Source organism: Phyllostomus hastatus, unplaced genomic scaffold (genome assembly GCF_019186645.2).
Source record: "Phyllostomus hastatus isolate PE091 unplaced genomic scaffold, TTU_PhHast_1.1 phas_contig_308, whole genome shotgun sequence".
NCBI lineage: Eukaryota > Metazoa > Chordata > Mammalia > Chiroptera > Phyllostomidae > Phyllostomus > Phyllostomus hastatus.
In genome coordinates this window covers 856,378-880,084 of record NW_025333848.1, presented here as the reverse complement: position 1 = coordinate 880,084, position 23,707 = coordinate 856,378, and the positions used below count along the sequence as shown (strand labels likewise).

The following is a 23,707-nucleotide window of genomic DNA, read 5'->3' as shown; positions in this document are numbered from 1 at the left end:
AAACAACAGACCAATTGTTATCCTTTTACTGAGGAGAAAAAAATATTTAATATTTTTGTTGTATAAGGAATAGCACCTAAGGCAGGTATTTATACTCCTGACCTCAGCCCCAGGCACCCCCATTTTACAATGCTGTAGGACACAGCAGAGTTGGAATTGAAAAGAAAAGGTAGCAGACAACAGATTGGAAGGGAACGGGGGGATGCAGAAAGAGTGACAACAGTTACGTGTGCCAAACACTTTTAGTCCCTGTAGTGAACAGGATGGTGCCAACCAAGTCACTACACCAGCTAGTGAGCCTGCCACGGATGTAGGAGAAAATGTTCAACAGGAAGGGAGGGAGTGACAACGAAGAAAACTGGTCACAGCTACAGGCAGACAATCCATAGGATGCACTGGATTTTGCTCCTTGTGTCACACACCCTAGCAGAACCTGACCTCTCCCACTGGAGAGGCACACCTACACTCCACCCATTTCCTTGCCTTACCATACTGTGTATCCTTTTGGGAGAACCAAGAGACTGTGGCTAGATGCACCGCTCCAGGATAAGGCTGAGCAGTACTAGTTCTCTAGACTTCTTTTATAAAGATTGGATTAGGGAAGGTGAAAATTTTAAAATTGTTAAAAATAAAGTAGAACCCAGAGAACATGTCAAAGTTCCACCACAGAGCACCAGCATCCAATTCCTGCGCTTTCCTTCCCTGTTTCAGTAATCCCCTCCACAGATTTACACAACTGGAACAGTTCTTCATTCCCGGTCAAGTCTGCTGGTACCAGGTTATAACCTGGACAGTGGGGAGTGTGTCTGCCTTAGGCTGCTTTGTGCAAGATGGCCACCTTAGGTCTCCTTGAGGACGTTAATCTTGGCGCAGATCTTGAGGGCTGGGCCCAGCTTGATGTTCATGGCACTCATAAGATGTTCCTCTTTAAGCAATAAAAGGGCCTGTCCATCAATCTCCTGGGAACGAAACTCCTCTGCAATCTCTTGACAGCCTACAAGGAAATGATGGGAATACGCATGAGAAAGTTCACAAAAGCACCAGAGGGTAGCAGGGGAAACCCTAAAGATAAAAAAGTGGAGACCCAGCAATGGTTAATCCTAAAGTACATGTTCCAAATTCAGAAATGAAGGTTTGAGACGACAAGCTTTGGAAGCAGAAGGAAATCAGAGCAACCAGCTATTTAAAAGAGCCAAGATAATGAAAGAACTAAGTTGTTCAACCACAGAAATAACCTCATTCAAACAGCTTGAGGAGGGGAAAAGGGTAGGGGCAAAGATACATGCATGTTTTCTTTTACACTGGTAAGAAAAGTTACGGCTCTGTGACACTTGTTTAAGAGCACAGAATTCAGACAAATAGCAAGAAGGGGTGGTTTTCTTTCCTTGAGAAAACAATCCCTTTGTGAAGAATAGTTCATAAACATTCTTGCTTTGAAAAATGGGGGGCAACAATGTTCCCTTATTTTCTAATCCCCTTCTCCATTGAAAAAAGTCTTCTATCCATGGTGGGTATCACAATCACACATAAAAATACACTTTATCCAAAAATTATTGATAAAAAAAGATAGCTGAACCATCAGAGATGAAAATCAAAAATTGAAATTGCTGGCAACAGAGGGTGGCAACCCAGGAGGAATTAGTAATCCAGGCTGTGGGCAAGTAACAAAAAAATATCAAGAGTATAGACTTTGAGCCCTGGCCGGGTAGCTCAGTTGGTTAGAGCTCTCCCAATACACGGAGGTTGGGGGTTCAATCCCAGTCAAGACACGCACAAGAGTCAACCAATGAATGCATAAATAAGTGAAACAACAAATCAATGTTTCTCTCCTTTCCTCTCTAAAACTCGGAGTCAACCAATGAATGTGTAAGTGAAATTGATATTCCTTTCCTAAAACTCAATGAAAAAAATTTATTTTTAGAGAGTGCAGCCTTCAAACCTCTACTGCTTAAAATTCAGTTATGTTCCCTGTTACCAAGGGCTATGCAAAGACCTAAGGAAAACTGCATATATGTGACCTGGGTTCTGCTGGTACCTTGTAGAGAAGCAATAAACTCATAAACTTCCTCTACACTCCAGCGGCTAGGGTTACTGGACAGGAACACAGGGTTGATGCCATGTAATTCTGGTGTAGGCGGGGCTGTATTGGGGTTCCCCAGGTCTCGTTCTCCATGCCCAGCTCTCACTGACAAAGGCCCAGGAGATGTTGGAGAGAGTGCTTCATCATAACTGGAATTATCTGAACCCCGGCTAGAGTCCTCTTGACCCTAGAAAGAAAACCAAAAAGCAGTGAAGTCATGAGTAAGTTTCCTTTCCCCTCCCCAACCACCCTGGGTTTGGGTTAACATTGGGCATGGAAGAAAAACGAATCTTACCACAAGTGAAATAATTTGTACTTCATTTGCAAATGTCGAAAGTCACCAGTCTACTCTCAAGTGCCTTTCAAGTATAAACTATCACTTTCTTGATTCTCCCCTTCTACCAATGATTGTTCTAGATTTTCACTACACAAATATAGTTCAAGGATTAATAGATACATGAACCAGTAGTCAGAGGAGAGGAGAGGAGATAAAACAAGTCAGGATCTTGGAATTTTGAGTAATGCAATCAACGCAAAACCAGAGTTCTGATCTTACACAACTCAGGCCCCTTTTAAAGGTGGCTCTGGGACAGCAGCTCACCCGGTGGCGCTTGCCCTGGATCTTGGCCCGGGCGATGTCAGAGGAGCTACGGCGGGGTCCACGCCGACGAACACGAGCATAGTTGGCTTCTTGAAACTCTTTCATTTTTTTCCTCTTCAGCCGGAACTGGTGACTACAGCTCACATTATACCTACAGGTCACACACATGTAGGATATCAAAGGTGCTACAGAGAACTACCTTCCTACCTACACTAAAGGTGAATTGGTTATTTTAAGAGCTGATTTGGAAATTATGAAAGCAAAGAAGGAGACATTAAGTATCAGCTATGAGACGATCCTAGGGAAGGGATACAATATTCGATGAAAGAGCCACTGCTGAAAGCGAGGAGGGGGGTGTCTCCAGTACCTCTTAGCACAAGTCATGGAACAGAATCTCTTGGAGCCTCGAAACTGCTCTGCAGGGGCGTACTTTCCACAGTACTCGCACTTCAGGAGATTTGCCTTCTTATCTAGCTCTGAAAAATAAGGCATCACTTGCAAGCTGCCATAAGCTTCTGCCGCCACTCAAGCCATCATTAGTCCCAGAGCTGGACTCAATCACTCCCCGAGTTTGCCCCCAAAGGTGTACACCATCAAGTGTACGCCCTAAAACATAAAGTTCAAATTCCAAAACCATAAAGGTATGTCCATCACAGTCTTCCTAACCTTAAGCTAGACTATTTCCATTCTGATGACTAACTTTATTCCAATTCATATTCTCAGATTTCAGATAAGACTGCATTTCTGAACAGGGAAGAGGAACTAATCACTAATGCTTAGAAAGACATCCCTCCCTCCCTTCTATGGAATTCCTTTTGTGTGATTCTACATATTCTAACGCACAGGCGGCAAACACAAGGCCTGCAGCCGAATTCAGCCCTCCACCTTGTTTTATCCAGTCTGGCACCTTGTTTCCACCTGCTGGCAGCGCCGAGTTCCTTGCCCCTAGTTAAGGAGTAGTTACAGTCCTAAAATTACAGTCAGCCCTTTGAAGGCAACCGTGAGGCTGATATGACCCCCAGTGAAAATGAGTTTGATACACCTGTTCTAATACATCTCAGAGTTTCCGTCTGGATGGACATCATATAATTCCTACTTTAAAGAGACAATTACTATTTTATAGGGAGTCCTCAAACACAACAGCCACATAAGCCTCCTTCCCCAGATGAGTCTGTAAATAAATACTTACCGGCAGATGGGCTGTCCCCTCCCAAGGGACCACCTGACTGATTCTCATTCAGTCCTGTCAGGAGGCCAGTCTGTAGTGACTTCTCAGACTCTTTCAGTAACTGAGAACAACCCACCTGTCCCAGAAAAAGTCTACAGTTAAGTTAGCCTGATTCCTTTCTGCTTCTCCATAGCTTTCCCCAGCATTTCTCAGCAGCATGTCTTTGCCTGGATCTCTGAGTTCCTGGCCAAGTCTGGTTCACAGACAATCATTTTCCACGTGGCAGTCAAAGAGTCTCTAACTGGCTTTTTTCAGATAAGCCACTGGAGAACAGGTTCCTACCCTGGCTCCCTGTTTTATCCTTTGGCTTCCTAAGTTGAGGGAATGCACTAGGAGTCAGGACAGCTATGTTCTAGTTTTGCAGCTGGTGGTACCTAGAAAGTCCATTACGGTAACTTCTCTACCTCAATTTTCTTCATTAAAAAACAACCTCGTTTGTCTAACTAAACATTACAGTTTTAAAGGTGACTTCCTGTCTTTTTCTCTCCTCTTCCCAACATTTTCATTTTCTAGTCCACATATTCTTTCCTTTTTTCTTCCCTTCCTTCTTTACCACTTACCAAATAAACAGCAGAATTGATCCATTCTCTGATAATAAATAGTTCTGAGCCTTCTGGTTTTAGTAGCATTTGAAAAGACAAGAGTCAGACCAAGCCCCCACTTGCAAGGCCCACCCGATGGCCCTGCCCTCACCGGGAAAGGTTCTGCTCCTTCCTGGATTACGAAGCCTTCAATGATGTGGGTGAGGATCTGGGGCTTCACAATGGCCTGTGGGGGTTTTGAGTCACCCATCTGTCTAGATACCATGGCTAGTGTAGGAGGTGGTACTGATGGGGCAGCAGCCAGAGACACTAGTTCACTGCTTGGGGTATTAGCATTCACATTGGTCACTGATTCAACTTTCTCTGGAAAATAAACACAAATTAAGACACAGATTCAAAGTAATGTAATTGACCCATCTAGTAACCAAGCCAGTCTGATCTTCCACAATACATGTTCATCTTTGCTAATTTCACCTGGATTCTATTTTCCAATCTACTCATTTGTCCACCAAGTTCAGCCCCATATTCTGCTGAACCAGGCTTATCTTTTAGCGCAGTCACTCAGACCACCAACCTCTGAGCACTCTGACAGCACTGCAAGGTTGGGCTCTCACCTCCAAGGCTGCTCTTCTCCTCCATGGCCTTTGGGCTCTCAGCTACTGGAGATGCTTTCGCAGGAAGCATTGAACCCAAAGTGGAGGCATCATCTCTTTCCTCCTCAGACTCAGCCTTGCGTTTGCCACCCAATGCCTGGGGTTTTCCCTATAAAGAAAACAACAAGAGAGAAATCAAGAGTTATGAATGAAGGATAATGAGGAACCACAAATACTCCCACATGCTCAGAGAAAATTTTCTTAGTTCCAGCTTCCCCAATCTGTATACTTCCCATGGTATATTAAAATGCCTGGTCATTCCCAATAAGTGTAACTTCCAATTAGGACTAAAGAAAATGCAACCAACATTCATTAGTCCTGACCTAGACCTCAAGACCCTGGACTCATTATGGTCCGACTAAGAACTGTTGTTTTTCTAAAGATGACTTAGGTGGTAAAGACTATCTAGATCTCATTTAGTACAGATCCAAAGACCCAGAATGACTTTAGTAGCAAATTTAGGAGTACAACGTTCAAATGTTATATGCATTAACATTGCTCTCTCTTTCAAAAAGAACAAATACCAGTATCTTTTCTTTCCATTAACCGCTCTCACACAAAACAGATAAACACCTTCTAAACTCTTCATTCCCCTACTAAATTCCATTTCTACTCAGCCCTAGGCCCACTCTGAAGAGCCCCCTCAAAACCACTGGAGCCCACTCACCGGCAGGTGCACAGACTGCATGTAGAAGGCAGCAGGGACCTGGGCTGCAACAGGTGAAGAGGTGGTAGCCCCACCCTTTACCACATGTGCTGTCCCCTGAACAGGAGCAAGGCTCATCCCAGAGGCCAATGTGGGAGGGCACTCCTGCAGTGCTCCAGGAGCCTGGGATGAAGGTGGCGAGGAGGCCAAATGGGCCTGACCAGGCTGCATTGTACCTGGCATCCCCCGGGAAGTAGGCACAGCAGCTGCCAGCTGTGCCAACCCCAGAGCCTGTGCCTGGGCTGAACCCGGCTGTCGGGTCCCCACAACTTGCACAGGGATATGGGGTGGTGGTTGCTGAGTAGCTGACAACTTAGCGGCGCCTAACTGAGGAGGCTTGATTGGTGCTATGGGTGGTTTGGATTGGAGAGAGATGGGTGGCTTGGGAGTTGGGTCAGGTGGGAGGGACAAAGGTGAAGACTGAAGCATGGGTTGAACAACCAGGGTTTGCGCTTGCTGCTGGGACTGGGAAGGTGGGACCTGCTGAGTAGGTGGGACCTGTGGGGGCTGAGGGGCAGAGAGAGCTGTGGCTTGCTGCTGTTGCTGCTGCTGCTGTTGCTGCTGCTGCTGTTGGGCCAGCTGGAGGTGTGTGGCTGTGTGGAGTAGCTGAGACTGACGGTGCTGGAACTGCTGCTGGTGGTGGATGGCAATCTGCTGCTGGATTACCACCTGTTTCTGTTGGAGGTGGATCTGTTGCTGTTGCTGAATCAGGGAATGGGGTTGGATCTGTGTGTAGGTGGCTATAGGAACCAGCCCAGATGGAACAACATGGAAGAAGAGCAGAAAATAATCATCGTTATAAAATTAAAAGTAAAATTGTTTTTCCAAGTTATACCCAGTTTTAGAATCAGAGTGAATGGAAATTAACCTACAAGGACCTGAGAGAACCCCTCACACATACTCTTGCCTCTAAGTCAGACATTATCAGATATTACCAACTATCTCTAGCCTTAAATATCTCAAGGAAAGAACTCCCTTGCTCAATTATTTAATAATCCCCAGTAATTTCTTACATGTATCTAACTTTTATTTTCTTTGTTATACTTAAATCTTGTTACATTGAACATAGCAAAGTAAGCTGACTCATCTATATGATTGAACTCTGAGTTCCTCAAGGCCAAGTCCATGTTTTACTCCTTTTTACATCCCTAGAACCCAGCTCAGCACATCAGAAACACTTAACAGTCACTGGAATAAATGTCTTTAGAGGTAAAATCCCAACATCTTCCTCCCATGATTGTCACAGTTTTTAAGACTCATCAGTTTAGGTCCCCACCTATGAGAAGTTGTAAGAGCCAGCAGCTGCAGGCTGACTTTACCCAGTTCCCACCACTGGAAATGAGCTGACTACCTCACCCCACCCCCACGGCCCCACCAGGTCGTCAAGAAAACACAAGTGGCATAAAAGCACTTTGGAAAAAGAAGGGCTGTAGTATGTAAATACTAGATTATTACCAATACAACTGATAATTAACTCTTACTTTTTGTGAGTAAATTATCCAAATGGAGCAACAACTAAAGTACTAGAAACAAGATAGGCAAAAATACACATTACCAAGTAAGGTAGACATATCTAACTGTATCTACCGTAGTCTGAAAGCAAGTAAACTATTTTGGTTATTTTATTATTTATTCTCTTTTCTCCTTATCTTTGATACAGATGATGGCAAGCTGCTATATTAAACCACGGCTGCATCTGCTGGTCCTAAGTGTTCCTAGGCACTTGCACGGTGCTGCTCCACACTGGGCCACCTAACCACCATTTAACCACCAGCAGACACCACTCATCCCTTCCGCTAGACTGTAAGCTCCATCAGGACAGGGAATCTGTTTTCCAAAGACGTATCCCCAGCACCTCCTAGCACTGAGTGGGCAACTGAACAAGAACTGGGTAAACGAGTGGGTAGAGTGACTACACTGAAGAACTCAGGGCCTAAGGCAACCTGTAAACTGACAGCTGACACAGACTAGAGCTAGCTGTCTTATCTGTCCTCCTGTCTTCCTGGACTAACATGATCAGGGTGATGTGACAAAGAGCAGCAGGAAAGAAGACAAAGGAGTATACTCTGAATATTTCAAACAGTTCTGAGAGGATGACACTGTGAGAAGCAGCCATTTACCTGAGCTAATAAGGGTCTGGCTGGGAGCAGGTGTGGCTGTCCGGGTCAGGTTCATGCCCACACTCTGCTGACCAGTGCCCTCCGCTTCTGCCTTCTTGGCTGCCGCACTTTCTGCCTCGGTCTGGCTGCCCTGACTCACAGTCACTGTTTGGGCTGCAGGCAAGGGCTGCACCACTCCTGTGCCCTTCCTGGGACAGCTCCCACCACCACCTATTCCTGAGGAAGGCAATGGACCCAAGCTCCCAGGTGCCTGGCCACTTCCGCCAGGGCCCATGGCCCCTGGGATGCTATTCCCACTGCCTCCACCAGCCTGACTAAGGTTGAGGGACTGGCCTGAGGCCCCAGAGGAAGCCTGAGCCACAGCTAGGGCCTGGCTGGAGGCCTGGGAGAGGCTAGAGACAGGGGATGCTCCAGGAGGAATGGCCTTCTGCGTAGAGCCTTGCATTTGAGGTCCTTGGGCTGAGGCCTGTTGGCTCCTCACTGCCAAGTTCTGCACCTGAAAAATAAGAAGAAAGAGATTGAGTAAAGGGGAACAAGAGGTACTACGGTCAAAGATTTCAGTGACAAATTCAGAACAGCAAAGATAGCTATAGATATTCTACAGCCTATCTCAACTTGTATGCCCACCTTCGAAATTATATATGTTAAAGGCTTTCCAGTCACCCAGGAAAGAACTCATATTAAATTTTATTTTTAGTCTCCTTCATTCAGTATGAAATATATCATCAAGTTTGGTCATTTATCCTTCAGAATGACTCAGATTTTCCCTTTCCTCTCCATTCTTGCATTCACTCATTCATCCAACATCTACCAAATACCTACCCCTATGCTTCAGGTATTACACTGGATACTAGACATGCAGGGATAAAATAAAGTCCCTGCTCTTAATGAGTACTTTCCCCTAGGGGAGAAAGACAAGAAAATCACCAGTAACCGTATTATACTATGCACAGATATGCCTAAAGTGCTATGGGAGCACAGAACAGGAAGAGTAACTCAGACTATAAAGATTAGGGAAGATCCCCTAAAACAGACAATGTTTGACCTGGGGCTCAATAGGTAATAGTGAAAGTGAGGGTTTGAAGACACAGGTAACAACATTCACAAGACCATTGAGCCAAGCAAAAGGATAGCATTTTTGGAAATTATAACTATTTCATTATGTTTAGAGCACGTTAGAAGGAATGGCAAGAAATGAAATTAGGAAAGTAGGCTGAGGCTAAGGAAGTAGACAGGTACCAGATCATAAGGGCCTGAATGTGCTAAAATAAGGAGTCTGAACTTCAGTTTGGAAACAGAAATTGTATCTATCGTCTGCATCATTATATTCCCAACACCTAGCACAGTACCTGCCACATAGTAATACATAAGTACTCCAAAACACGAATAGAGAAGGAATGCAGAGTACTTAATTGATTACAGGAAGCCACTGAAGAATATTAATCAGAATAAACATGATCAAATCTATAGTTGAAATCATGCTTTTAAACATTCTCATGGAAATGTGAATCAGTACAACCCCTTTGAAAACAGTTTGGCATCATATCCTAAACTGACCATTCTCACACCCTCTAGCCCAGGAATTTTACAAGAGAAACTTCTGTGTACAAATGTAGGCATGTATAAAATGTTCATAGTTAGCAATATTCATAGTAACAAAAGCCTAGGTACAACCCAAATGGCCATTATCTGAAGCCCTGGCTAGCATGACTCAGTTGGCTAGAGCATCATCCCATAACCAAAAGTCACCAGTTCGATTCCCAGTCAGGGCAAATGCCTGGGTTGCAGGCCAGGTCCCCAGCTGGAGGCATGCAAGGGGAAACCAATAAATGGTTCTTTTGCACATCAGTGTTTTTCTCCCTTTCTTTCCCCATCCCTTCCCCTCTTTCTAAAAATAAAATCTTCAAAAAGGAGAAAAGATGAATATATTCACACAATAGAGTATTACATAAAAATCAAAATAAAGTACAATGACATGTAACGCTATGAATGGATCTTGGTAATAAGTTGTTAAGAAACCATTCTCAAAGACTGCATACAGCAGAAGTACCTTTTAAATGTAAATACAGATAAAATGCATAATTTTCATATATTATTTATATATTATATAATAATACATAATGATATGGTATCTGAGATTTGCTTCTAAATAATCCACAAGAGAAGGGAAAGGCCTGGAAAGACTGGCCTTGTGTTCATCAATGTTGAAGCTAGATGATAAGTACATAGGGATTCATATATTTTTCTATTGTTTTGTATGTTTTAAGTTTTCCATAATAAAAAGTACTTTATTATTTGTAAATGCACTAAAACTATACAAAAAGGGAAACAAACGACGGGTAAACCTAGGAACCAAAATGTCCTCACCATGGGCAGGGGTTGGTGGTAGATGGAACTAGGAATGATTATATTATTAAAACTTACTGAGTAAATAAGTAAAAGTGGGGCATGAATGGACCATTAATGAGAGGATGTTATGAACCAAGGATTATGATTTATCAAAATCTGTATATCAAAAGTACAATTAAAAATAATTTTAGTAATAAAAAAAGAAAAGAGGAAGAACTCATGGCTATATAGACAACAGGATAGTGATTGTGGGGGGCAGGAGAGGTAGGTGGAGATGGAAGAGGGTATGGGGGATAAATGATAATGGAAAAAAATACAATAAAAATAATGTAAAAATATTTTTAAAGAAAAAATAAAAATAAAAATTTTGATTAACATCAAAAAAATGATGTTAGTAACAACATGGTTTCTAAAAAAACTTATTCTGATAGTAATGTGGAAGAGGATTGGCAGTAGTTATGGCTGAAATTAAGACTAGTTAGGAAACTAGTACATTAACTCACGTGACAATTGAAAGAACCTGGATTCAGGTAACAACAGTAAAGAAGAGGTGATAGCTTTTGAGAATGATTTGCATTAAGAATGATCAGGATTGGGTGCTGGGGCACTTAATATCTGGCAATTATACAGCTTTTTCTAGTCGGCTTCCTCCCCACAATGACTACTTAAAACTGTCCTGCTTTCCCTACACCTCTTGAACCACTTCCTCCTTCCCCTCTCATTCACCCCTACAGAAACAATGAAACCATTATACAAGCATGATCCTTCCAGATCCTTCTACCAAATCTACATTCTGCTGCATAAGCACCCACCACTTACTTCTCCCTTCTCTCCCTCTATCCTTCCTCCTTTTCAATCCTTTCCTTTCTCCTCAACCTCTCCTCTACTGGCTCCCCTCTATCACCACCCTGGAACCTCACTCCCCTTCCCCTGGTTTCATCCTGTTACTGCTAAACTCTTAATAATTATTTACATTCCCTGCATCTACTCCCACTAGCCAGCCATTCCCTACCCCTGTGACTCCACTGAAATGGCTCTCCATCCGTAGCAGCAACTCCATCTTTTTTGCCCTCTCTACTGCATTTGAAGGCCATTTCTTGTCCCATTCTTATCTTCATGACAACACACAATCCAGATTTTCCCGTCTTTCTGTCACTCTTTCCTGCTCCCCTTTGTCAGCCCATCAGCCTTTACTCAACCTTGAACTGCTCTATTTTCTAAGGGCTCATCATAACCCTCAGGGATCCATCTTAAAGGCTTTTCTCTTCTCAACCCATACCCTACCCCTATGAAATCTCAAACACTCCCTTGATTTCAATTATCATCTACATGCCTACTACTCTCGAATGTTCACCTCCAACTCGGAGCCCAGGAACCACATAAATAAAACTGCTGACAGGCACTTCTCCTGGATTGGATGGCTAACAGGCGCGTCTAAGCCAGCATATCCAAAAGTGAACTTCACCTAAAATCCACTTCTCCAACATTCTTCATCTCATAAATGTCACTACCAGCCATCTCACTGCTGAGCCACATCTCTCCTCTGGCATCTCCCTGAACTCCCTATCACTGCATCAGTCCTCCTTTGTCAATGACCTTCTAAGTTTTTCTCAAATCTACTCATTTCTGTTCATCTCCACTGCTGCTGCCTAATCCAAGCACGATCTTTCCCCTAAACCATTATGATGGCATTCTCCCATATTCACTCATACCATCTCCATTTATCATTTATAGAAAAGCCAACAGTCTTTGAAATTAAAATTTTATTAAAAACCCTCAAATCTCTCATGTCACTTCCATGTTCAACATCCTTCCATAGTTTCCCATTGCCTTTCACGTAAAGCCCCAAATCCTAAACACAACACCTAAGTCCTGCCCGATGAGGTTTCTCTTCTCTCCAGCACTATCTCCACTCCCCTTTGCCACCCTCCAGGAACACAGGTCTTCTTTCAGTTCCTCAAATACATTAACAGTTCTTCCCTCCTCAGATCTTTGGACACAAAGTTCCCCTGCACTCACCACTCCTTCCATGTCTTCACCTGACCAACTTCTACAGACCCAATTTAACTGTCACCTCTTCAGGGAGGCCATCTTGACTCCTACCCCCATCCCAAGGCTAAATTAACTCCCTCTCTATGTTTTCCGAGCCCTCTGTACTTTCTAGTGAAGCAACTATTACACCATTCAGGTGATTATTTATTTAATGTCCAGTGGTTCAATGATCTGTAATCCCCATCAGTCTAGGGATGATGACTCTTGGACATTCAAGGCTAAAGAATGTCTGATATATAATGATAACAGCTAACACTCATTATGTCCAAGCACTGTTCAAATGCTTATACATCAGTTCATTTAGTCCTCACAACACATCCTGACTAGGTATTTTATAATAGATGTTTTATATATGAAGAAACTGTGCCCAAAAGATGTTAGGTCATTTGCCTAGGGTCACAGAGTAAGTCATGGAGTTAGAATCAGAGACATCAGATTTACATTTTTAACCACTACTGTCCGCTCCACATGTTGACACTCAACAAGTGACTGATACATGACACAAGTGGATATGGAAGCAGTCTCAACCTCTTTCTCTGATCCTACTGTGATCACCACAATCTAAAACCATGGTCTTACCTTATTACTAAATGACCCCAACCACTCCTTAGTAGGTTCCCTAATTTCTTTCTTCTTCAGGCACATGGTCCTAAATAATTTCCTATTTATCTGCTGTTCAATGGCCAGCAATGACCCCTGCTACCTATGGAGCTACTTGGCTTTCAGACTTCTCCCTAACAATGAGCTTGTCTACCATCAGGCCTGTTGCCTCCTCTTTATTGACTCACCCCCAACTCATAGTTATATATGTGAATTATGCATTCACACACACTGTTCTGTGTCCAGTTTTCTTCTTACTCCAGATGAAATCATACCCATCCTCCAAGAATTTATTCAAGTATCCCAACCATCACTGAGAAATAATGTAGCCAACTCTTCTCTAAATTTGTGTCATTCAAAGTTAGTACAATTTACTTTTGTACTTCTTTACTCTCTAAGCACTTCATAAAGACTTGACTCATGTTTATTTTAACTCCCCCAAAGTTTCTAGTATACATCTGAACACAAAGCTCAATATTTACCTGCTAACTCATAAACTAAAAAAAATAAGTATTATGAGATCCCAGTTTATTTCCCATTCATAAGATAAAATATTCAGGCTCAAATTACAAAGTCTGTCTGGAAAAAGTCCAGCCATTGTTAATATACTGAGAATGGTTTGCACGATATCGATATAACCTGGCAGCCAAGTGGACTGGAATACATATGCATAAACAATGACGACTTCACTGTAGTAGTCAGTGGGCACGGTAGACACCACTGAGTGAGCATGTGTACTGTGTGGCCATCGCATTCAAAATGACTGAGCAAGCAGAGCAATGAATCTGCATCAAATTTTGCATTAGGCTTGAACATCCCTCCACAGAAACTATCCGGATGATTCTGAAGGCAGCAGCTATGGGCAACTGGTGATTGGCAGCTTCATCACAACAACGAGCCTGCACATGCATCATATCTCATGAAGTTTTTTGGCAAGACATCAAATTATGCAGGTGACTTGGCCCCCTACGGCCCAGATTTGGCACCCTGCAACTTCTCACTTTTCCTAAAACTAAAATCACCTTTAAAAGGGAAGAGATTTCAGACTGATAAGATTCAGGAAAATACAACAGGGCAGCTGATGGTGACTGGGAAAACTGTGTGAGATCCCAACATGCCTACTTTGAAGGGGTCTGAGGCACCACAGGCCTATGTATAATGTCTCTTGTATCTTGTATCTTCTTCAATAAATGTTTCTATTTTTCGTATTACATGGCTGGATACCTTCTGAACAGACCTTGTATATATACAAACCTAGCACTTTCTATATATTTCTATTTCGGGGGGTAAGAAGCAATGGTAAGAAAGATTTCACTGGGACTACACTGCGAGAAGAAACAGACTAATGAAAGCTGAGAGCTACAGAAACTCATAAAGAGAAAGACTCTCTTCCCACAATTCATCCAGGTCAGCTTAACATCTATGTAACAGTACAATTTCCTCAACCATCCCTCATCTTCCAGGGACAGTACTGCAAGGAGAGAGAATTAAAGACTTCCTGAATAAACTGAGCCACAGAGGGCTAAAAAAATGTAAGGAAATCTGCCCTATGTTAAGAGTAAGTCTCCCAGATCCAGACAGCTATTTTCAATCAAAACTACTTCCCTTCCTAACTCAAATAACTCAAAAAGTTGTAAGAGATTCAAGTCCTATAGAAATTAAAGGCAAAAAAAAACAAAAAATAAGAATTCTGAAAAGCAGTAATGAGGTAGAAGAGTGGGCCCTAGTCTGGTCGTTCCCTTCATGCTCCCCAGTGTCCGTGCACAGGTCAATGGTTGCCACTGACCTGGTCTGCATCGGTATGAACTCCCGGAGACTGCGCAGATGGCACCTCCTGCTGGACTGCAGCCACTGCCCCGTTAGGCATCAGGATAAGTTGGGAGGCTAGAGGCACATTCCGGCCCAGGGTCCGGTTTACCTGCAATAGGTTTCCCAGCTGTGGCTGGCAAGGAGAGGAGGAAGAGCAGGAGAAAGAGAGCAAGAAGACAGAAGAAATGGAAAGGAAGGACCACAAGACAAAATAAACAGAAGATAAGAAACAGCAAAGCCCTGCCCCTTTCCACACCAACCCAGCAGACCCTTATTCTCCACATATGATGATTCATCCAGAAGAAAACCTAGAATGTGTACACAACTATAGATTGATTGAACAAAGAGTCCAACATGAAAGAAGTTGAGACAATGAGCATTTCAGAACAAGTGTTTATGTACAGTAAGTAGATAGGCTAAGAGAACAGTTAGAATTTATGTACCTGAGCCACAGGAATAAAGATTAGAGTATCTGATGCTGATTTAGTCAAATGTTAAGGTGAACATCTTCTAACTTAGGATCTCAGTGTAACCTGCAGGCTACCTGTGAATACTGAGCTTTACTTCTACAGGTAAGTAAGGCACAAGTCGATAAGCTTGTCTTCTAACAGCTGGGTAACTATGATCAAATAAAATAGCCTTCACTCAAGTCCTAGCCAGGGACAGAACGATTATGCCCCTGGGACAATGGCAGCTGTGTCTGTGGCTTACCCGTAGATACATCTGGGCCTGGGACTGGTTGAGGGGTGGGGAGGTGGTGTTCCCCAGTAGCACAGATTGGGTCAAAGTGGTAGCACTGGGAGAGCTCACACTCTGGGATCGGCTGATGAGCTGGGCGGCCGACGTGGTGGCCAGATTGATCTGTGTGTACAGAAAAGAGCCAGGACTAAGGATTTAGGACAGGTAGGAGGAAAGGTAAATGACTGACAAATTCAGAGTGACATGGTCAAGAACAGAGTATCTAATTTTCATAGAGTCAGGGGAAAATGAATAATACCTTCCTATCCACAACTGTCATCCTGGCCACTATGGGGTATTACCAAAGTAAACGAACCACTGCCTAGCTACTAGCATAGCAGTTGAAAAGGCAAAGGAGGAAAATGGAACAGATTTTACATCTCACTAAAGGGTCCAAGATTAGTCCCTTCCCTGTATCATGTCCTCTTCTTCCCCAGGATTTTCTTTCCCCTGTCTTAGACCTCCTCGATAAGACTCCTATATAGATCCAAGTTGGTGATTTTTCATTTTACAAATTCTCTCTATGAGGGCAGTAAGTATCCCTGATGGCTCAATAAACACTCCCAGATCAGCTGCATAAAGTTTAACCCAGAGACAAAGGCGCAGAGAGAGAAGCCTCTCAGTGGACAGAAGCAGCACTCACTGAGGCCTGCGTGGTGGTAGTCTGCTGCTGTGCAGTGCTGGTGTTTGGGGAGCTGGCCTGCCGACTGGCAGCAATGGTGGCCTGTTAGAGGAAAGAAAATAAGGAAGAGCAGAGACAATGAAAGAAAAGGCTGTGAATCTTCCAGTAATAAATTGGAGGCACAACACATAATAGAGATTTCAGGTAAGAACTGAGAGACTCTATTATGGAGCAAGGACAAGTATATTCATTGTGCCAATAACCCTCACATTACCACATGTGCTAACCCAACAACTCCCACAAAACCCTTGGGGGCAACCAGGTAACCTGTCCTCCTCCCACTTTGTTTTAGGTGGAAGAACCTTTGGTCAGGTTACATCATGAGTCACTGACAAGTCTAACTCAGAGCTGTCCAATACGAATGTAATGCAAGCCATATGTAATCTTCCAGTATGCACGCTTTTTTAAAAGGGAAAAGAAACTGAAGTACACTTTCTTTAATTGAATTTATTGGGGTGACATTGGTTAATACAATTATATAGGTTTCAGGTGTACAGTTCTATAATACACCATCTATATATTGTATTGTGTGTTCACTACCCCAAGTCAAGTCTCCTTCCATCACCAATCACCCCCCCTTCACCCTCTTCCACTTTATTTAAGCCACTATGTCCCATTTCAACATGTAACCAATGTAAACTACTGACATATTTTACTCTTCTTTTCTTAGTGTTTGAAATCCAAAATCTTACCGCATATCTCAATTTGGACTGGCTGCATCTTAAGCACTCAATAGCTGTATGTGGCTAGTGGCCACCATACTGCATAGTGCAGGTCCAGACACAGCCATTCTACTTCTAATAGGGAGTTCTCCCACACTTCTTACTCCAACCCCAGAAGCTAAGATCCACTCAACTTCCTACAGGAGGACAGTAGGCAGAGGAGATTACGTTTCCAGCCTGGTTTAGTGGAGGATGTGGTATGCCCCTGCCCACCTGTAGCACCTTTCCCCTCCCCCTCTTGGGCCAGCTGGCTGCTAACCTCTCACCTGCTGGACGGCAGCCAGGCTATGCAGCTGGGCATTGCTGAGCTGCTGCTGGAGCATGAACTGGTGGAAATACTGAGCCGCATTGGGCTGACGCTGCAGTGCCTGCAGAGCCTAGGAAGAGAAAGAGAGGATCAGCCCAGAATGAATGAATCCCTCCCAACTCCTATTCTATACAAATCACTGTGATCCTGTGAAAGGGACTCATGGTAAAGAGAGAAACAAAGGAAGATGGGAGTCTGGCTAAATCATCAACTTCTGATTTGTCCAGTTCATAGTCCTCAAAAAGTAGAGATGCAATTAATTCTGCTATACTCTACTCTATTCTCATATATAAAGAAAAGTAAAGCAGTGAAACTCACATGAATGCTTATTTCCCCAAATGGAATCTGGAAATACATGGTACAGCAAGGAAAAGAATTGGGACTAGACAGGATAAAAATCAATGAAATGTTAATTAATAGAAAAGAAAAGAAAAGACCATATTCTAGGGGTACAATAGAAGTAAGAGAAACCTAAGGGGTTGGAAACAATGAAAAATAAGAATAAGTAGTGGCTCATGAAAAAGAGTCTAACAGGTAAATTTTCAAACTGGCATTTTCAAATAGCCAGGGGTGTCCAACCCATGGCCCACGGGCCATATACAGCCCAGGATGGCTGCAAATGTGGCCCAGCACAAGTCGTAAATTTACTTAAAACATTATGAGATTTTTTTTGTATGAGTACATGATGCAATGTATTTAATGTGTGGCCCAAGACAACTCTTCTTCTTCCAGTGTGCCAGAGACACCAAAAGGTTGGACACCTCTGATACAGTACAATGCTAATAGGTATTTACAAAGATGATGCTGATGATTCAGTTTCAGTGTTAGCTAATATTCTTTAATAATTAGAACTATTTCTTTGATGTACATAGTTATTCTAGTAAATATTCTACCAAATATTATTCTACCAAATTATTTGTTATTCTACCAAAATATTTTGAAGAAAAGGCCTATTCCCAGATTTTTAAAAAACATGGAATTTACTATTTGTCTAAAAATGAAACTTCGGTGTAAAGAGTTTTACCTTTCCATTACTCAGAGTGATTTATACAAAAGACCTGACAATGCATGAAGAGAAAATGGTTAGAATCTGGCTACATGAACTGAATGGTATAAAAAATAATCTTAAAGACTGAATCTCATTGTGTTTTCTTGCTCAAACTGTAAATTCCTAAGATTCTCAGAACTAGAAGGAACCATAGTCATCACCTAAGCCAACTCCCCCAGTTTTCTGGAAAGGAACTAAGGGCCACTATCTTCTGGCACCCTTGCATACACCCAGCGGGCACTCACAGATCACAGCCCCTCAGAACTGAGCCTCACCTGCACTGCTTGCCGTTCATACAGCGACATTTGAGCTATCTGGGGCCGAGAGCTGCCCCCAGAGCTGGAACTCCCATTGGTGGAGTTGGAGTTCTGCTCACTCTCAGTCTCCATGATAATGGTCCAGGGTCCCCAAGGCTGATGCTCAGACTCAAGACCTGGATGGAAGGAGTAAAGGATTAAAATTTACACCTGATCTCAAACTACTATTTCATATTATTCAAATTAGATCTAAGAATTTTCGTCTTCTTCCACAATCCATGATTTCTAGGTTTTATAACTAGCAAATTTGCAATATACTCTTCCCCACACCACCTTTTGAAGCTATGTAGTATCTCAAAAGAAACAACCATTACAAATTTCATCATAGCTGTCATTAAATATAAAATAGCCAGAATGCTAAGAGCTAAGACAGTTCATAATACTAAGACCACACTACATTCCCATGACACTGTGTAACAATTTCAGATCTTCCCATTTAAAACTTACGGTTATCTCATTTCTATCTGCATCTGCAACATCCTTATCAGCATCATCTTAACAATGGTCACCATTTACTGAGAAGCCACTAGGTGCCTCCTCTCACTGGGCTAGGCTCTACACCTCCATTATCTCTCCCAGTGCTTTTAGGTAAATGATAATATCGCCACTTTACAACTGTGGAAATGAGGTTCTCTGAGATTAAAGAAGTTGTCCTAGTAAGTTTCAAGTCTTTACACTAGCACATGCTTCTTCAAACCAGAAAAAGAATCTGTCACTCAGTTTGAGTACTCATTGTCCTCATTTTACGGAAGAGGGACCGAAGATAGAGGTATGTTAAGTGCATCATGGAAAGTCATAAAACTTGGAGGCAGAAGAGCCAGGCTACAGCCCATACAGCCCAAACAGCTGGCTGGTTCCAGCTCAGACTACTGATAATAACACCTCTGGCACATCACTTTCCCTTCTTATACCTCAGTTTCCCCATTTGCAAGGAAAGCTTCACAAATGAATACATCATTTTAACAAATTATTCCTAGGTATTAAACATTAAATATACAACAATGAAAATCTTCAAGAAAGTAAGAGTCAACCTTTTAGTCCACTAAAGTGGTCACGATGTACCCTCTGGGGTCTACACTAACATTCATTGGTAAGAACCAAGCAAAGAAACAGAAGAGAAGGAAGAAGGCATGTACATCCAAAGCAGCACTAATCGATAATAAGGTTTTTTTTGTTCATTCTTATTTCTTCTCTTTTGTTAAACCTAGACACTATATTCTGTACTTCTGAGGCACCAGGCCACTAGACGTATTAGGTCAGAAAAGCACTATTTGGTTTAGGAATGTAAACATCAAACCAGAATTTCTGCTAAGAGATGTCAAAAGTTTTATTATGATGGATTTATCTTAATGATTGCACCCAAAACAAGCAAACAAAGTAAATAAAATCAAACTGCTTGGCCTACGATACAGAATTGGGGAGATTTGTTCTTATTCCATTCCCAGTATCACCTGATCACATCATTCTCCCCCAAGAACTACCTATGTCTGCAGTTTCATTTAGGAATAGCAAATGTCACTGAAAACATGGATATAACCCAAGAAGTACATAGGAGAAATGTTATCAGCTCCAACTCTAATCTATCTTCTTCCCACATCTTTTGCCAAAATATCAAAGCACTAAATAGATACAGACCCATGAATCCTCATTATCAGCATGTGAAGAAAAAAAGTGGGTAAGGGTTAGAGGCAGCACGCATAGTTGTACAGATCACTGGACTTAGTTCACTGGACTCAGAGACAGGAGACCCCGTACTAGTTAGAGGGGACATTAACTCCTACAGGTGAAAACGCTAATAAACCATATGACCCTTCATCTTCCCCCCAAATAAAAGCCTTATCAGTAATTTTTTTCAGACTGTGAAATAGATACAGAGATGGAAAGGGACCAGCTTAAAGTCTTTAATAAAATAAAGGGAAACTTATCAAAACCAGGGTTCCTGGATCCCAGGCACATTAATCTATTTGTCTGTGATCAACATTGGAATTGTAAAATTAAGTACAGAAAATGAAGACAACAAAAAGTTGGGGAGGCACAGTGAATTTGAGTTTTCAGCCTTAAAGGGGAAGAAAGAGAGTGAAACTGATCCATAGAGGTCCCCAGAACAGCTAGACCACGGTCATCCTGAAACGCAGTATTTGGATGTGTATGGGTTGAGTGGGTAGGAGCACAGATCCCCCTGGAAGGAAGCTAGAAAAGGATGTTGAAGTGGACCTGGTACTGAGCAGACTGAGCCAAGAGTTGGAGGAAATCAACTTCACTAAGCATAAAACTGTCTTGTAGAGAGGACGGGAAAATTGTGCCGAAGATATGGAAGTAATCTGGAGAATGGGGACAGGAGACGCCCAGGGGTCCCTGTTGCATATAGAACCTTAATGAGAATGAGGAGCCAAATACACCGGGGGAAGGGGGCAAATAGTGTGGTACCAGAAGTGAACTGACCCAAGTGAGCAGGGAAATGTTCTTACTGATAGCGGGAACACAGGCAGGAGAGAGACAGACAGAAGTCAAGAAACTGGAGGCTGAGGAACCCAGCGGACCATAAAAAGCAGGGAGATAACTAGACAGCAAGCATGCTTGGGTGGGAGGTCCAAAGTCGGAGAAGGAAAAATGAATGAGAAAAGGAGCAGTCAGAAGCAACGAGGGTAACGGACAGACAGCATTAAGCACAGCGAACTGAATAGCAGGAAGACCAGGACGGGCAGAGCCAAAGGACCGCAGAGCTGAGCGCTAGAGGTAGGCAGGGAAAACTAGGGGAGGTACCTGGGGCGTTACACAGACCGAGGTGGCTGGAGAAACCTCCCCGCGCAGCCAAGCCCCCAGAGGTCCTGCCCCTCCCCAGCCCGCGGTCGCCGGGTTACCTTCGCGCCTGTCTCCGCACCCAAGTGCTCCCGGGGGGCGTCCACCTCATGTGCCAGGGACCCCAGTCGCCGGGCTGGGCGGGGGGCTTGCTCGGCCTCCGCGGCGGGCTCCCCTCGCCTCCTCCCCTTCCTGGAGGGGCGGGGGCGCCGAGAGCGGGGTGGGAGGTGCCCGGCGCGGCCGCGGCTCCCCGCCCCTCCCGCCGCTCCGGGTACGGACCCGGCCGCGGCTCTGCCAGGCCTCGGGGCTCGCTCCGGGCCTGTCACTTCCTGCCGGGCCGAGAAGGTGGGGGCTGCAGGCCGGGGGCTGCGGGCCGGGCTGGAGGAGGGGGCTGGCGGGGAGGTGCTTCCGGGGCAGCCGGACCCCTCCCCCGGCCCACCCCCTCCCCTCAGCGCCCTCCTTCCCCTCCCTCCGCGCGTCCCTCGTTTCCTGCCGGCGCCCGTTGCCATGACGACGCCGCTCCCGGGCCTCAGCGCTCCTGGCCCCGGGGTTTTTTGTGGGGGTTTTTTTTTTCTCCCCCTCTCTCGCTCTCTCTTTCTCTTTTTTTCCTTCTTTCTCTCCGAATTCTGCTCGCCGGTTGGAGGGACGAAACTGAGCCAGTGGTGGCCTCTAGTGGGGAACTCACCTCTCACGGAGGAGTGGGAGATGGGAGAAGGGAGGGAAGTGACGTGAAAGGGGGAAAAATAAGGTATTTTTCTGGAGCTTCTAGGAATAAGGGATAAAAAGAAAGGATCGAAAGGACCAACTGACAGAGGAGGAGGAAGAGCAAAGCAGCGACCCCCAGAGAAACGGTAGACTGGCAAAGGAGATAATGCCGCGGAAAGGAGAGAAGAGGAAAGAAAAACAGATTAAGAAAAAGGGGAGAGAATGTTGATTGTTTCATCTCTCGCCTCAACTCCAAGAAGGCGGGAAAGAATGCTCACAGAAACAGTGAACCCATTAGAAGTTGACATTTACTTAAAAGCAGCAGCCTAACGTATCTTGCTCTGAATAACACGTTTAACTCTATAATTTCAGGGATTTTGTGTGCTTGTGTGTTCTTAGGCTTTAAATGTGTTTGTAAAAGAGAACGACAGAAACAAGGGAGAAGGCAGGGGTATAAAGAGTGAACAATGGGGGTGTATTTGGGAACACGAAACATTCGATAAGGCAGTAGCCTTTGTCACATATCAGTTTTAAATTCTCTTAAACTTCTAACATTTAGCAAATATTGATAGAGCACCTTCTATGTGCCACTCGCTGTTTCTCAGAAGCTTGGATTACATTAGTGCACAGAACAAAGATAACCGCCCTCATTAACCCTTACAGAAAGAGCCAGGGAAACACCTTGTGGATTAATAACTAGGGTTGATGCTTTCTCTGTTGTTATAGTCCAGTAACTATTTTTACTTCATGTCTTTTCCTAACCTCTGGCTATACAGTTATTTTCTTTGACAACCCACTCTTCATTCTGTCCTTTAAAAGGCAATGCACGATTTGTTTTTACAAAAGACACAGAAGTGTTCTCTTTGTTCTTTGTTTATAAGTTAGATCAGTTTAGATTTGCATTGAGAGAGGAGTGTTTGGACTCTTAATTAGCAGTAGCCAGATTTGTGTCAGAGAGGAATCTCTGCCAGGCTTCCAGGAACCAGTCAGACAAGTATGCGAGGGAAGAAACTGGAGGGCAGTCAAAGGACTGGAAAAGCACAGACAGGAGGTGTGGGGAGGTGAAAGGGTATGTTGCCAGGATGGATGACAGGCTTTGGCTGAGGATGAATTAAAAGAATTCTGGCAGAGAACTAGTGGTAAAAAAAAAAGTAAAGCATTAGTCATTTAATTCAAACCCAGATTTTTGGCATGTCAAAGTTTAAAGCTTTCTTATAGAGGCTTAGAATGGATGTAGTGAGCCTAAACTGAATATCCTAGCATCAATGGAAAAGGTGTACCTAAGATAATTTTTAAATTATAAAACATTCATGTCCCAAAAATTACTCAGGTGCTTCCATAGGTTCTGTTGAAGAAGTATCACTATTAAGTGTCTACAAAAGGCCTGTATGTAATATATCCCAAGGATAAGAAGTCCAGGTGCCAAGAGTATATTTTTTCCAACAGCCTATGGAACTTGCATAACCTAATGGGTGCCTGGTCATTTCAGCCTCATTAGATGTAGAGCAGAACCACTGCCAATTATTTAGTTAAATCCCACATCTAAAGGTTTTTCTTTGTATTTCCTGGGTCATCGGCCCTTACATCTATTAAAAGTTATACATTTAGATGGTGTTAGAGGATAAGATAGTGATGATGTGTAATTTTGT

General features: G+C 43.5%; 1 protein-coding gene across 8 annotated transcripts; it reads right to left on the bottom strand.

Annotated features, from left to right (window-relative positions):
- Window positions 1-23: 23 nt before the first annotated feature.
- On the bottom strand, window positions 24-21,722 carry PHC1 (polyhomeotic homolog 1). 8 transcript variants are annotated; one of them, XM_045839666.1, is made up of 15 exons: window positions 21,416-21,722; window positions 18,513-18,670; window positions 17,149-17,259; window positions 16,122-16,202; window positions 15,452-15,601; window positions 14,718-14,873; window positions 7,931-8,426; window positions 5,772-6,550; window positions 5,066-5,213; window positions 4,603-4,814; window positions 3,871-3,985; window positions 3,049-3,157; window positions 2,682-2,832; window positions 2,036-2,267; window positions 24-994 (listed from the first exon to the last, which is right to left on the bottom strand). In XM_045839666.1, exons 2-15 carry the CDS (start codon window positions 18,624-18,626, stop codon window positions 840-842), a joined length of 3,009 nt encoding a protein of 1,002 aa, XP_045695622.1. In that variant the 5' UTR covers window positions 18,627-18,670; window positions 21,416-21,722; the 3' UTR covers window positions 24-839. The 8 variants fall into 8 exon arrangements, with proteins under 8 accessions (XP_045695622.1, XP_045695623.1, XP_045695624.1 ...); XM_045839667.1 differs by having other exon boundaries at window positions 14,718-14,867; XM_045839668.1 differs by having other exon boundaries at window positions 14,718-14,849.
- Between the last annotated feature and the right edge of the window lie 1,985 nt (window positions 21,723-23,707).